The 16,836-nt window shown below is 38.3% G+C and overlaps 1 protein-coding gene across 2 annotated transcripts in view; it reads left to right on the forward strand.

Annotated features, from left to right (window-relative positions):
- The window catches only part of LOC310725168 (signal-induced proliferation-associated 1-like protein 2), a 93,149-nt gene that overhangs the window by 17,405 nt on the left and 58,908 nt on the right, over window positions 1-16,836 (forward strand). For both annotated transcript variants that reach the window (XM_083539858.1, XM_083539859.1), the window contains exon 3: window positions 9,777-9,910. In XM_083539858.1, coding sequence (XP_083395984.1) covers window positions 9,777-9,910 — 134 coding nt within the window. The remainder of the gene's footprint in view (window positions 1-9,776; window positions 9,911-16,836) is intronic.

Genomic DNA, 16,836 nt, shown 5'->3' on the forward strand with positions numbered 1-16,836 from the left:
ATAATGCCTTTTGCTTGGATTATTCAACCTACATGCATCAGTAAGCCCCATTTATGACTTAAATTTTGAATAGATTTTTTCTTTATCTGTGCATGTGTCTTGCATGAGCGTTTCTCTAAAATAGCATCAATCGTATCACTTGATGAAAGGACATTTGTTCCTTTGTACTTCTCAGGATGTTATTTATCTTATAAAAAACAGTGTAAATATTACATGGCACCAATTATCCCTATGAGCTATGGCTTCTACCCATATAATGTGTTTATCACCTTTAGTTTGCTTTATGAGTACAAAACGTATATTTCATGTACCAATATGATCACACCATTGTGCCATGGCAAATATGTCTGTCTAAGATGGCATGACTAAGGAAGGCCTGCCTACATTAATGCTCACCACACCTCTTAGTGCCTACATTAGTGCTTGCAATTATTTTATACATTGTTTTCTAAATTATTGTTTGCATTATGCTTAATGATAAACATTTAACAATATCTGGTTTAATAATAATTAGGACTGTAATGATTTCTAATTTGAATAAAAAAAATTAGCTTTGTAATAATAAAATTCAATAATTGTCTAATTATTTTGCCTCGATGCTTAGTTTAGTCTATTTAACTAAACATAGAGCACAATGTTTTCCACGGACTATTATTACTGACACACCACCTGCTAAACTCTGGAGTGCTCTGAATAGGGAACACAAAAGACACTGCAGAATGAAAAATGGAAGAACGGGGGAGAAAACAGCGAGGGGCAAGGAGAAGATTGAAGCCAAGGGGTAATTTCAGACTAAAACATAAAGAAAGCACTGTACAGTGCAGTTAACGTTTTAAAGTAGTTTGATTGATTTTAGATTTGTATTTATAAACGGCGTGTTTTAAATAATGGACAGCAGCAGTCCTAATAATAACCACATATAAGTTCAACAAACCTAATTCAACTTAAATTTGAATATACCGTATTTTTTCAGACTTTAAGCCGCTACTTTTTTCCCACGTTTTGAACCCCACGCACACGCCTCACCACACTACGTATCCTTAAACTTTACAATTTTTACTTTTTCTTCTTTGCTTATCTTAATTTTCGTCACAGTCTTCGCTTTCTGGCTTCGCTTCGCCATCTTGCAACGGCGTCTCGAGCTCGTACCTCAATTTTTTGCTTGCGTAACAAAGCAAAAAAATCGACTGAGTGATGCTCGTACCTCGGAAAACTCGTACATTAATGCACTCGTAGGTCAAGGTGCTACTGTAGTTGTGAAAGGAAGGAAGAAGACAGTGAACAATGACTTACTTGGTCGACTACTGTTTAGATACAAGCCGTTGTAACGCGTTGAGTCTGGGTCATGGGAGAGCTCGCTAAAACTCCAGTTGCAACAGAAATCATATAAGCACAGACAGGTTTCCAAAACTCGTGCTTTTTTATTTTTCTTGGCAACAGCGTTACGGGTTAGTCAAAGAAACTTAGAAATGAGCATCAGAAAATAATAAGGACATAATCCTCAGTCTCACACGCGCACACACACACGCAGTAATAGCGGAAGAATGCAGTGACATGCTTTTCCCAAAATACCGCTATGCTCCTAATAGAAGCGCAACATATTGCATTTAGTGTCTTTCGTTAAAGCCTGTGTAAAGTTCATTAGTTTCAGTGTAGACAGGCGGCTTATAGACAGGTGCGGCTTATTTATGTTAAAAATAAAGATCTTTGTAAACTTCAGTGGGTGCAGCTTATATAAGGGTGCGCTTTATAGTCCGGAAATTACTGTACTTTACAAGTTTTCTGCTTGACCCTAACTGGCCTTTGGGGGTCACTCTGTGTCATGTAAACAATGGACTTGCTTTCCTTAGAGCAGTGGTCCCCAACCTTTTTTGCGCCACGGACCGGTTTAATGTCGGATAATATTTTCATGGACCGGTTTAATGTCGGGGACAACAAGCCATGGCACATTGCACACCAATGCTCCAACTTGAGAAAGATTCGGGGTAGTGGTGTGCATCAGCTACAGATGGTAGAGGTCAGAGAGCACCCACCTGCTCATGGAATTACTTTCATGACGTGGGAGGTGCAGCACTGGGATTACCAAGCATAAACCATGTGACAAGATGCGCATCTCTGAAACATCTCTGATTGCATCAGCAGCGCTGCTTGGCTATACAGAACATCGGATAAGAGAGACAGTTCCCACATGATCCCACATGAAAAAACTTTTTCCCCAGTCAGAAGCCATTGGTGCATTGATCAGTGAGGAATCTCTGTATGTGTGTACAGCTTCTTACAATGCAGGGCTTTAAACTGGCAACATGAAGGAATACACAGAGGCTTACAACTCTGAAGCCCTGCATTGTAAGCAGCTGTGACCTGTTCTTTTCACAGTTTAAGATTACCACCTCAAGCACAGACCAGCGAAAAAAGCAGAACAGGAAAAAGTGTATTAAAAAAAGTTTAAAAAAGAAAAATATAAAGTTAACTCCACGAACAGCAGTTTAGAATGTATCCTAAAAGTCGGTGTTAACTGGTTAGCACCGACTTTCAGTCGGAATGGATAATGAGTGACTACCATTCTGTAGCACTCAATTCCACAGTGATGAAGTGCTTTGAAAACTGGTCATCAGTCATCAGATGATGCCAACCACCACACCTTCACACTTCTCTTCCCCACTGGTTCAAGGAAAATGTGTGGATGCTTTGGTTTTTTTTTTGTTTTTTTATAAACAGCTCTACCTTTTTACACCCTCATATCCTCACATCTCTGTAAAAAAGTTCTAGGACCTGTAGCTGAATCGTAATTGAAAACCACACCTCCTCCATGCTCACTCTCAGCATTGGAGCCTCCTCAGGGCTGTGCCCTCAGCCTTCTGCTGTACTCCATTTACACCAATAACTGCACCGCTTGTCACATCACTTACATGTTAGTAAAGAAAAGAAGACTCTTTACTTGGAGTTAATGGACACTAAAGAAACTATTGATTAGGGGGAAGCGGGTGAGGAATTGAAGTTCCCCAATGATCAAGTTGCCAGAGAGCGCAGCTTCAAATACCATGGGGACCTACTCATAAGAGTTTTTTTCTGTTTAACACAAGCAAAACAAAAGTTTTACTTCACAACAGACAGAATATTTCTGGAACTAGCAGGACTATATTACTAAATTTGTATATTTCTGTAAAGGAGACAGTATAAAAAACTGCTGAGGTCTGACATTGTCCTACACCACTGTAGTTTTTAGGAGGACATGTTGAGCATTTATCTTGAAAGTAGCTGGCCCTCTTAACCCTCATATTTGTATGGTTTGTTAATGTGAGCAATCAATGTCTCACCCTCAAGTGATGGATAGCTTCTCAAATGTCTGCATGCCTGTAACACTGTATTTATGTGAATGGTTTGCTAGCTCAGGGTTTGTCAGTATAGACAGTTTTGATCAGGAAACTTTAGTGGGGGATTGCAGAGCATGTGGAAGACATGTGGAAACCGCACCACATAGCATTTGAACATTTGTACACTCTATCAGGTTTTGGTGGTCTACCAAAACATTTAAAGAGCCTAGTACTGTCATTGATTGCTTAGGCCAGTGGTGAACCTTATCTATTTGGAACCCTAGACCATTTTTCTTCTTACGGCTGCTGCTGTTACTGGTCGCCACAGCGTATCATCCGTCTCCACACTACTCTGTCTTTTACATCTGACTCTTTTAAACCAACTACCTGAATGTCTTCCCTCACCACATCCATAAATCTCCTCCTTGGTCATTCTCCTACCCATATACCCCATGTCCCCCCTTTGCACATGTCCAAGCCATCTCAATAACACCTCCCTCACCTTGTCTCCAAAACGTCCTACATGCGCTGTCCCTCTAATAAGCAATTTTTTTTTTATTCTGTCAATCCTTGTCACTCCCAATGAAAATCTCAGCATCTTCAGCTCTGCTACCTCCAGCTCCACCTCCTGTCTTTTACTCAATGCCACTGTCTCTAATCCATACATCGCAGGCCTCACCACAGTCCTATAAACTTTCCCTTTCACTCTTGCAGATACTCTTCTATCACAAAGCACTTCTGTCACTCTTCTCCACCCACTCCACCCTGCCTGCACTCTTTTCTTCACTTCTCTAACACACTCTTCATTATTTTGCACTGTTGACCCCCATTCATCCACCTTCACCACCTCTTCTTCCTGCAACCGCACCACTCCACTGCCCTCCCCCTAATTCACATACATGTACTGTGTCTTACTCCTACTGACTTTAATTCCCCTTCTCTCCAGCACGTACCTTCACCTATTTACAAGTACACTCATGTATACAGCTCTCTTTTGCACATTGTACTGTATAACATACAGTAGGTTTACTGGTGGCGCTATTATGTGTCTTGTGTTGTCTGTTTGCGATGTCTTTTGTCTTGCACTGTTTGCATTCGGTTGCACACGATGCACTTTATGTGAAACTTATGTAGGTCTGTGTTGTGTGATATAGCTCAATGTTTTATGTAGCACCAGGGTCCTGGGAAACGTTGTCTCATCTCACTGTGTACTGCATCAGATATATAGTTGTAATGACAGTAAAAGCTTTTTGACTTGACTTCACCTCTCCAGGCTCTTCTCAACCTGCTCCCTGCAGGTCTACACATCTCCCTTATTCTTAAAAACCAGTACCAGCACACTCCTTTTCCATTTCTCAGGCATCCTCTCACCTTCCAAAATCTTGTTAAACAATCTTGTTAAAAACTCCACTGCCATCTCTCCTTAAAATCTTCATGTTTCTTGGGTATGTCATCTGGGCCAACCGACTTTCCACTCTTCATCCTATTAATCACTGCTTTCACTTCCTCCTTATTAATCCTATTTACTTCCTGCTTCACCATCTCCACCTTACCCAACCTTCTCTCTCACTTATTTTCCTCATTTATCAGCTGCTTTTCAACACACTCTCCTCACTATTTAACAGATTTCCATCTCCAACCTTTATTGCTCTAACTTGCAGCGCATCCTTCCCAGCTCGGTCCCTCTGCCTGGCCAATCGGTACAAATCCTTTTCTCCTTCCTTAGTGTCCAACTTCTCATACAGCTCCACATATGCCTTTTCCTTGGCTTTCGCCACATCCCTCTTCACCCGCTGCCGCATCTCCTTGTACTCCTGCCTACTTTTCTCCTCACTCTGTCGATCCCAATTCTGTTTTGCCAACCTCTTTCTCCATATGCTTTCCTGCACTTCCTCATTTTACCACCACGTCTCTTTGTCTTCCTTTCTATTTCCAGATGTCACACCAAGTACCTTTCTAGCTGTCTCCCTTATCACTTCTGCAGTAGTTGCCCAATCATCCAGCACCTTTTCACCACCACCGAGCCCCTGTCTGACCTCTTCCCTGAACCTCACAATACAGTCTTCCTCCTTAAGTTTACACCATCTTATTGTTCTTTCAGTCCTCACTCTCCTCCTCTTCTTCTTCACATCCAAAACCATCCTACAGACCACCATCCGATGCTGTCTAACTACACTGTCCCCTGCCAACAGCTTACAGTCTCCAATCTCCTTCAGGTTGCATCTCCTACATAGAACACAGTCCACCTGTGTGCACCTTCCTTCACTCTTATACGTCACCCTATGATCCTCCTTCCTACAATAAGTGTTCACCACTGCAATTTCCATAATTTTTGCAAAATCTACCACCATCTGTCCTTCAACATTCCTCACCTTAAAGCCATATCTACCCATCACCTCTGTTCCCTTCACCTACATGCCCATTAAAGTATTTCCCAATCACCAATATTTCTTTCCTTGGTACACCATCTACCACTTCATCTAACTCACTCCAGAATTTTTCAGAATCTCACAACCTCCTTGAGGAGCATAGGCACTGATGGCATTTATCATCACCCCTTTAACTTCCAGCTTCATATTCATCATCCTATCAGAAACTCTCTTCACTTTCACTACACTCTTAATGTACTCTTCCTTCAGAATCACCCTACACCATTTCTCTTTCTATCCACACCATTATAGAACAGTTTAAACCCACCTCCAATGTTCCTGGCCTTACTTCTTTCCACTTGGTCTCCTGAACACACAACATATCTACTTTTCTCCTCTCCATCATATCAGCTAACGTCTCTGTAGACATCGTCCTCCTCTCCTTCTTGTCCTTTGGCCAACAGTAGCCAAATTTCCGATCTGCTATGTAATTTAGGTTTGTGATCCGCATATTTGATTTGGCACATGTTTTACACTTGATGCCCTTCCTAACGCAACCCTCCCCATTTATTTATACACTGGTGTGTGCAGCCCTAATCGCTGGTTTGGACCCCTAGATCATTTATTTCTATTTAATTCTGTTCTACTTTAAATTATTAGGAAACCAAGCACTGCTTGTTTATTATTACAATTATTATAGACCAGAAAAGGCTGGCCCTTCATAATGATCAATTTAATTTCTTGCCTTAATCGAATAAATGGAATTTATGCGATTCATGCAAAACATTAAATACAATAAAGGTTTCGGAGGAGTTTTTACTCTTAAACTGAAATTTCACATTGTCCTAAGTGTTCATACCCTTTACTGTCATATGTTTATCTCGTTTTGTTTGATTTGCATAAACTGTGTATCATTTACCGTATTTTTCAGACTATAAGCCGCTACTTTTTTCCCACGTTTTGAACCCCGCGGCTTAAACAACGAAGAGGCTTATCTATGGATTTTTTCTGGGTTTTTCCCGGTTTCACAAACTTTAAGCCAAAAAACTGAGCGACATAACATTTAGACCAATGAAATTTCCGAACGGAAACGAAAAAACGCACCTCACCTGTGTTCTGAGCTGCACGGCATCGGGAGAAAAAACTTCCACCGGTGTTGATTTTTAAACGCACGACGATGACAAAAGATAAACTCCCGAGAGAAATACAGTGGTACCTTGACCTACGAGTTTCATTAGTTCCGTGGACGAGCTCGTATCTCAGTTTGTTCGAACATCAAATCAGTTTTCCATATTGAAAATACTTAAAATGGCATTAATCCGTTCCAACCCTCAAAATGACACCCCGTTTTTATGTTTCATGTTATTAAATTGGAAAATACATTTCTAAATAACAAATCTTGTATAAAAACATAATAAAAGAGTATGTAAAGATATAATAAGGTTTTATTCAGTGTATTTTCCTTTGAAATGAGACGACTTGAGCTAACGAAAATGCCGGTGTGGGGTGTGTGTGTGCGCGTGGAGGTGGGGGTAGAGGCGATAAGCGGAGGTGGAGGTAAAAATCGTTTTTTACTATCACTCCTGTACACTACGTATTCCTAAACTTAAAATTTTTTACTTTTTCTTCTTTGCTTATCTTAATTTTCGTCACAGTCTTCTCTTTCTGGCTTCGCTTCACCATCTAGCAGCGGCGTCTCGAGCTCGTACCTCAATTTTTTGCTCGCGTAACAAGAAAAAAAAATCGACAGAGTGACGCTCGTACCTCGGAAAACTCGTACATTAATGCACTCATAGGTCAAGGTGCCACTGTAGTTGTGAAAGGAAGGAGGAAGACAGTGAACAATGACTTACTTGGTCGGCTACTGTTTAAATACAAGCCGTTGTAGTCAGAGTGAGTCAGGGTGAAGGGAGAGCTCACTAAAACTCCAGTTGCAACAGAAATCATATAAGCACAGACAGGTTTCCAAAACGCGTGCTTTTTTATTTTTCTTGGCAACAGCGTTACGGGTTAGTCAAAGAAACTTAGAAATGAGCATCAGAAAATAATGAGCGCACAATCCTCAGTCTCACATGCACACACACACACACGCAGTAATAGCGGAAGAATGCAGTGGCAGGCTATTCCCAAAATGCCGCTCTGCTCTTAAAGGAGCCACAACATATTTCACCCATTACACCATGTAACAGACACTCCCTTTCGTTAAAGCCTGTGTAAAGTTCATTAGTTTCAGTGTAGACACTACACACGGCTTATACACAGGTGCGGCTTATTTATGTTAAAAAAATAAAAATATTTGTAAAATTTAGTGGGTGCGGCTTATATAACGGTGCGCTTTATAGTCCGGAAATTACGGTAATATATTTTTTACTTCAAATGGAGTTTAAACTGCCTGCAGAGGTCAAAAGTTTTTGTGTTGAGGCACATATTTGGGGGAGTCTAAAAACTTTTTCTGCTCTATTGAAATTTGTCCAGTGGCCTCCATTATTTTCAGATAAAAAGTTGAGAACAAGCAGGACTCTTTCTAGAGTTGGCCACACTCTCAAGCTGATCACATGCTTGAAATTGGCAAAACACATGCCTTACACTGAGGAGAGTCTTCCCATCCAAATGGGAATCTCCATACACAATCTTTGACACTTGATCAGTGTGATCCTCAGGTTTTTGGTCATCTCCTATAACAAGGTTCTTCTGCCTTCATTGCTTGATTTGGCCAGATGACCAGCAGTAGTCTAGTTTGTTCCAAACTATTTTTCTTCTTCTTCTAAAAACTTAGTCTTAAGCATCACTGAATTTAACATTTCCATATATGGGATGTTTTGTCCATTAAACACACAATGTTTGTTTTGCAGACAAATTATAAATATTAGCAATCTACACATCTAGACTTTTTGACTTGACATTAGTATCTAATGGCCGAATATGAAGATCATCATCAGAGCATTGTTAGGGCATACAAAGAGTAACTGCTAGGTTTTCCATTATTCTACTTGGAGTAAAAGGTTAAAAAAAGAAAAAAAAAATCAAACTCTTCAGCTCCTTCTCAGTTCTCAGAAGTCCTTCTAGGTGTCCCACTCTCCCTTCCATGCACTGCACTTTATCATATACATTAACATTTCAACAGTGATAATTAATTGCTGACAGTGTGCCACCACAGCGCACTTGTATATGTGCACTAGGGCTGAAACCATTCCTCGAGTTACTCGAGTAATTTAAAAACTAAAAATCCCAGAAGCAAATGATTTGCCTCTATGCTTTGTTTAGTCCATTTAACTACACACGGAGCATTGTGTTTCCTCCCGGACCAATATTACTGACGCTCTGACCGGCCGCATAATAAAAAAAAGGTGGAACAAGGAGAAAACAGCGAGAGGCGAGATGTTTATAAGAAATGAAATAGGAACTGAGAGAAAAAAGTCGGAATCAGCCAAACTTTTTTGGTTCCGTAGGACTCAGGCCAAAGAAAACGACAGACATTTTTCACATTTTGGGATAATTTTAAACTAAAACATAAAGAATACACCATACAGTGCATTTACTTGTTTTAAAGTAATCTGAAATAAATGTTTGTTTTTATTTATGATTTATATATTTGTATTTGCATTTTGATGTAATATGGCAAATAGGTGTAGTTTTCACAGATATTGTTGTTTTTCAGCAATTTCAGCAATAAAATGTAAATTTTTCTAAAAAAGGAAACAAATTACTTGTTGATTTTAAGAGACCTGTTTTATTTTCTCTTGTACATTTTTAGTGCTGCTCTTTAATAAAGAAAAAGTACTTCTTCTACTCGATTAATCTGAATAATCTGTAGAATACTCGATTACTAAAATAATCAATAGCAACAACCCTAATGTGCACTGTGTTTTGAGTGCTACATAGTGTTTTAATACAGTATAGGTGTTGAATTTCACACAATGCAGTTGCACAGAGGGCATCCAAGGTTTTCACCACCTGCACACTTGTAGTTATAGTGAAGTGATTTGATTTAAAATTATTACTTTGTACTTTGATTAATATATGAAACAGTGCCTACCTTTATTGTCATAAATTTACTTTTCCACTATGATCTTCTCTGTTGTGTTTATTTCAGAACATCAGAACTACTTTGGCATGGACGAGAATCTGGGTCCTGTGGCCCTCAGTGTGCGACGAGAAAAGCTTGAAGAAATGAAGGAGAAGGACTGGTCGCCATACAATTACCGTATAGTCTTCAGGACCAGTCAGGTAACACAACTTATAAATCTATGAGTTGTTGTCTGTGGGTTGACTGTATAAACATCATCATGCCTCAATGCAATTTTATTTCTTTTCTGATTTATCCATGCCCGATGCTGGTTCGGTTAGGTTATCTCCAGGAGCCAGTTCTTGTAACCAGTGGGCAATTACAACAATAGTGAACAACAGTGAAACTCCTGTTTGGTGGACCAGCTGATTTAGAGGATCGCTTTTAATAGCTTTAGTCTCCCACAATAAGTAATATAGCAATAATTTATAACTTAATAACCTACCTTGGTTGTTATGGATACTATAGCAAAGAAGATTACAAATATATTTAGTGCTTGCTGTAGTGATATAAATATATCAGTGATATAAATTTTTTGATATCATCTTTTCAATATATTTTTCCTTTTAAGCTTTGTGTTACTGTCCTACACTTTCTGCTATTATACTAATTAAATTGTTCACTTCGGAGATGTTCGCACTGCACTGTCACTTTAATTATCCTTAAGTCTGTTTGTGTTTATAATGTTCACACATGAAACACTCTACTGCACTACCACATCACACCCTCTGTACACATCTGGTGTTACGTTTTATACTTATATATCTCTTCATATACTGTATATATGTATTCCTTTTATCTTTTGTCTATAATGCAAATACTTTAGTGTAGGGCTGCTGCTATCAATTATTTTAGTAATCGAGTATTCAAAAGATTATTCCATCGATTATTCGAGTGATCGGATAAGAAGTACTTTTTCTTTATTAAAGAGCAACACTAAATAAGAGAGAGAAAATAAGAAGGGTCTCTTAAAATGAACAAGTTATTTGTTTTTCTTATTTTTTTTTTTTTAGAAAAATTAAAAATTTTATTGCTGAAATTGAAGAATATTGGTGGAAACTAAACGTATTTAGTGATTTAATTGCCATATTACAACGAAATACATCAAAACAGTGCTTACAAAAAGTCCCTCCACAGTGGCCGTGTAGAGCAGGTTATGGGAAACTATTCGTTATATGAAACTCATAATTATTCCCACTCATGTATTTATTTATTAAACCTCGCACAGTGTGGTGATGTGGTTTTCTTGTCTATATAGAAAAGCTATAAACGTGCTCCACTAAATACTCTATGCAGCTACTGTGGGCCTTTTTTTATGGAATGTATATAAATAAAAAATGTGGTCTATTGGTTAGAATGCGGCGCTCTCACCGCTGCGGCCCGGGTTCGATCCCCAGCCATTAGGGTTGCACAAGCCTTAGTGCCGGTCCCAAGCCCGGATAAATGGGGAGTTTTGCGTTAGGAAGGGCATCCAGCGTAAAAACATGTGCCAAATCAAACATGCGGATGATCCGCTGTGGCGACCCCTAATGGGAGAAGCCGAAAGAAATTTGTATTTTTTTTTATAAAAATCTATTTGAAATTACTTAAAAAAAAAAAAAAAAAGGTAACTGCATTGTAGGGGGGTTTCTTTGTTTTAGTTTGAAATGACCCCAAACATTTCTTGCGTTTTCTTCGGCCTGAATCTTCTACACGAGTTTAGCTTCCAGAGTTTAGCGGGTAGTGTGTCAGTAATTTTGGTCCGTGGGAAACACAGTGCTCCGTGTTTAGTTAAGTGGACTAAACAACACAATGGTGCAAATTTATTTAGGATATTGTATAAATTTATTTGGGATATTATTTAGGGTTGTAACGGTACACATTAAAACCGGAATTTTCGGTTTGATGCACATGTGTACCGAATGCAATCTTTTTTACGTGCAGAACAAAGTTAAAATCTGAGTTCCCTTAGGGAGGTATTAAGTGGAATTAAGTTTGTTTAGTCTCCATTTCACACTTTGAGTGTATATTTTTTATTGTTGTTATTAAACCTGAAAACATACACAACAATGCCAGTGGTATAAAAAAGAAACACAGTGTCACTGTGGCTACTCACTCCTTACCGTAAATAAGATTTCTTTTGTGCATGTGTGATAACGCTAAAGAATCCATAGTGCTAGTGTTAGCCGCTAATCAGGAAGTGGCTAGCAGCTAATGCTGGCATTATGGATTCTTTTGTGTTTTATGTCCATCTTCAAGAATGTCTCTTAAAAAGACATTAGTCAAGTAGATGTAGTAGTGTTACACACGTATAAATGATTACATTCGGTACACGTGCGTGCCGAACCGAAAGCCCTCCACCGTAAAAATTTCGGTATGACTATGTGCACCGTTACACCCCTAATAATTACTGCTTGTATAAACTGGCTTTCAGTAGAGCATTGACATTGGTTCTAGATTGATGTTGGATAGTGTTTACGTTTGAGCAGCTGCACATACGGCTTTATTGCGATTTGAACTTGTATTTTATTAAGATGGGACTGATGTCATGTTATCCATATTTTTCTTGGTACCTGCAGTCTTACAACAGTCTATATTTTGTTTTTTTTTCTTCTTTAATCATGGTAATATCTGATAAAGATGCTTGTCTGTGATGTTCAGACAGAATGCCCCTGTGCTTCACCTTCAGAGATCTTCCCTCCAGACTTTGGTAGAGGTATCCATGTCCTTTAAAGCGTTTCCATTTCCATTTGTGCCATGTGCAGCATGGATCCCAGCAGCTGAGGCTGGACATTATTTGGTCTCATCAGTGATATATGGTGACAGGTGGTCTCTGGCATCTGAAGTCACAGCTCTTGCTCAGCTGTTAGGTGCACTTTAGAAGCAACACTTTCTGTTCCCAGATGAACATGCCCAAAATCCTTGAGTCATGTGACTGTAATCATCTTGACAGTCTCCTGAGTAAAAATTCATTCCATACGGGAGTTATGCAGTTGGTCCCAGGTTTTTCAAATAATCCTGCACACATTTCCCAGCCCCGAGTTATTAGTGTATTCTTACCAGTATACTGTGTTGATATGAATAATATTGACCTCAACCTGTTTGAAAGGCACTTTTTTGGTCTAAGGTTATACATTTAAACTTTGTGTCTATTTTGCGTAGAATACTTCTTCTGAGAATATTAATGGACAATGCTGGGGCATTAAAGGGGGCAATGTTTTATCCCCCACTACATTATTTGAGGCTCAGCAAATTGGACAGTTTGCAGTAGTCCTGAGTAGAGGGCGATATGGTTTTTTTCTCTGGCCGATGCCGATATTTATAAATCCGGGCAGCCGATGGGCAATATATGATGCCGATATGTTTGGCAGATTTTCTTTTTCCCCCTCTTCATCTCATAAAATCTAACAGTTAATAAATAAGATATAATACAGAAAATTGCTTACCGTAATTTCCGGACTATTAAGCGCACCCAAATATAAGTCGCACCCACTAAATTTTACAAATATTTTTATTTTGAACATAAATAAGCCGCACCTGTCTATAAGCCGCAGGTGTCTACACTGAAACTAATGAACTTTACACAGGCTTTAACGAAAGACAGTGTCTGTTACACGGTGTAACGGGTGAAATATGTTGTGGCTCCTTTAAGAGCAGAGCGAAAATGTTACTCTTAGTCTTTCTCCAAATGTTATTCTCAGTCTTTCTTTAAATGTTATTAACAGTCTCTCTCCAAATGTTATTCTTAGTCTCTCTCTCCAAATGTTATTCTCAGTCTCTACTCAAATGTTATTCTCAGTCTCTACTCAAATGTTATTCTCAGTCTCTCTCCAAATGTTATTCTTAGTCTCTCTTTAAATGTTACTCTCAGTCTCTCTCCAAATGTTATTCTCAGTCTCTCTCCAAATGTTATTCTCAGTCTCTCTCCAAATGTTATTCTCAGTCTCTCTCCAAATGTTATTCTCAGTCTCTCTCCAAATGTTATTCTCAGTCTCTCTCCCCAAATGTTATTCTTAGTCTCTTTCCCCAAATGTTATTCACAGTCTCTCTCCAAATGTTATTCTTAGTCTCTCTCCCCAAATGTTATTCTCAGTCTTTCTTTAAATGTTATTCTCAGTCTTTCTTTAAATGTTATTCTCAGTCTCTCTCCCCAAATGTTATTCTCAGTCTTTCTTTAAATGTTATTCTCAGTCTTTCTTTAAATGTTATTCTCAGTCTCTCTCCCCAAATGTTATTCTTAGTCTCTTTCCCCAAATGTTATTCACAGTCTCTCTCCAAATGTTATTCTTAGTCTCTCTCCCCAAATGTTATTCTCAGTCTTTCTTTAAATGTTATTCTCAGTCTTTCTTTAAATGTTATTCTCAGTCTCTCTCCAAATGTTATTCTTAGTCTCTTTCCACAAATGTTATTCTCAGTCTCTCTCCAAATGTTATTCTTAGTCTCTTTCCCGAAATGTTATTCTCAGTCTTTCTTTAAATGTTATTCTCAGTCTCTCTTCAAATGTTATTCTCAGTCTCTCTTCAAATGTTATTCTTAGTCTCTCTTTCTAAAAGCAGCATCAAATATAACCAATGAAATATTTATGGCTGGATTGGGAAGAAATAAGAACTTGCGTCAGTTCATTGATGTTTGAGGATTATACATGTTTATACCCAGCTCCCTAAGGAACTTGCCACAGCAACTCAATCGAGCTGAAGTCTGGACTTGGATTTGGCTGTTCAAACGCCTTAATTTTTTTTCTTTATTAGTCATTCAGATGACAATTTTCTAATGTCCCTATGGATCATTGTCCCTATTCAGTGTCTGCAATAATTAAAAATTCATTTAATCAGTTCAGATGCAAGTATTCCTTATTCAACAAGAAGAAAAGAAGGTATGAAATGTACAAACTGGCCGTTAACAAACTGGTAATTTTCATTTTTTAAATAAAATGGCTGAATTATTTGAAGGAACAAGGCTCTGCTGACTCACTGATTTCAGGTTGGCTGATTTATCATGATTTATAATTTGTTTAGATCACCATCCTTACAACCAGAAGACATAAAGGGCAGTGAATTGAAAAATAGGTAGCGCTAAGACAGTACACATCTGTGTATATATAATGTCATGTACAGGTAGTCGTCGACTTACGACCTATGCGAGTTACCACCATTCGACTTTATGACCACAATCGCTAGCCGTAGTGTTTCACAGTACTGTACATATAACCTACTCTACTCTATTCTACCCAATCGTGGTCGTAAGTCGATGACTACCGGTTCATTGTTTCAGACTGGGGGACTGATCAGATAGGACATGGAATTTAACTTCTGGCAGCTGCAGACCACAGATGGGACAATGCTGATTAATTTAAAAATGGCAAAAAAATTAAAATTGGCCTGATTAATTGGTCAACCTCTAGTCCTCAAATGGCAGACATCTATACACATAAACTATAGTATTTATTATATGTACAGTAAATATGTATGTGGCATTTGGCGGATGAGCGCATGGGTGTCGCTAATATATTTTCCTGCCCTGTGAAACATATTTTTATTTTGTCGTATTGATATCATCTTCATAAAATTGACAAATTTTAAGTCAAATCGTTGTAACTCTGGGACTACCTGCATTCAAAAACATTTAGATATTCAACAAGCAACAATATGCTGATTATACAGTTTAATTTAGCAGGGTTACCTGGACAGATAAACACAGAAGATACTACAGAATGAAAATTTGAGAAATGTAAGGAAAACAGCAAGAGGAGTGGAGAAGATTCAAGCCAACAGCACAACAGAAAGTTTCCAAAGTTTGGGATAATTTCAAACTGAAACAAAGAAAACACCATACAGTGTTTTTTTAATAGATTTTTGTTTATTTAATTTTTTTAATTTATCTATTAGTATTTGCAGTTGAAGTGATATGTCAATTAAATGCATTAAAAAGGTTTAGTTTTCACAGATAATCTTGTATGCAATTTCAGCAATAAAAATTCAAGTTTTTCTAAAAAGGAAACAAATTACTTGTTCATTTTGAGAGAGAAGAGATTATTCGATGGACTAATCTGTAGAATACTCAGTACTCACTAAAATAATCGAAAGGCTGCAGCCCTAATCGACAAAGATGGTAAAAGATCCAACTTGTACTGATTATACAACTTTACGTCACGTAATAAAAAATGCGTAATTACGTAATTATAACATTTTATATCTAATAATACAAATTCATTAATCCACTCAAATAAAAATGGCAAAATACTGAGGGCAGATAAACAATCTATAAACCCACACATAATGAAAAATACCCACTCATCTATCTTCTCTCTCTCCCCCATTATCTCCCGTTCTCTAAGAATATTTACTGCAGCACAAACATCTGGTTTAAATATTAGAGGCATCAAATTTTGCCTATTACTCTGAGTGGTTGTGCCACCTGTGGCAAAATCTGTACAAGGCCTTGATTTTGAACTGTACAAGGTCAGCAGTGATTATTCTCCAAGAGGCTCGGTAGAGCTTGCTAGAGTTATACTAGTGTGGGTACTGTGCAGACCATGCAGAAGAGCTGACCCTTGTCCAGTAGTTTATCTTTACTGAAGTAAAAAGTTTAGATGAATATCTTGAATTAAAACCACCTCCACCCACTCAAGCAGTCAGGCTGTTTTTTTCCTCACCTCTTGCTACATACAATGTGTTTATTTTACATTGCCATCTGCTCACCTTTGTCTTTTATAAAAATCAGATTATTGCTTATTCTCCAGGGGGCATCATTGTGCTGTAGTAGAGTGTGTACTGTGCAGAGGAATTACTACTAGAGTAATGAAGAATTTGATTAAACCACCTCTGCCTACCATTTTTCCCCATAGTGACCAGCAGTCTTCCTCTGCCTGGGCAGTTCCACCCCTCAGGGTAATTGCCTTCCTGCCTGCCTTGCCAAATTTTGTTGTGGGGAATTTTGATCTGGCTTGCACTTCTTGAGGAAAAACTTCCCCAAAATCAGTAACACACTTTATTACAGAAGAAAATCTCTTGAATGAGAGTAAAAACTAAAAAGCTGACCATAAATCATGTCCAATGGGCAGGCTATGCTTGACTCCTCCATTTGGAAATTAGCAAACAAAGTTTGTTGA

The sequence above is a fragment of the Silurus aristotelis genome (genome assembly GCF_946808225.1).
Source record: "Silurus aristotelis genome assembly, chromosome: 4".
In the NCBI taxonomy this organism is placed as follows: domain Eukaryota; kingdom Metazoa; phylum Chordata; class Actinopteri; order Siluriformes; family Siluridae; genus Silurus; species Silurus aristotelis.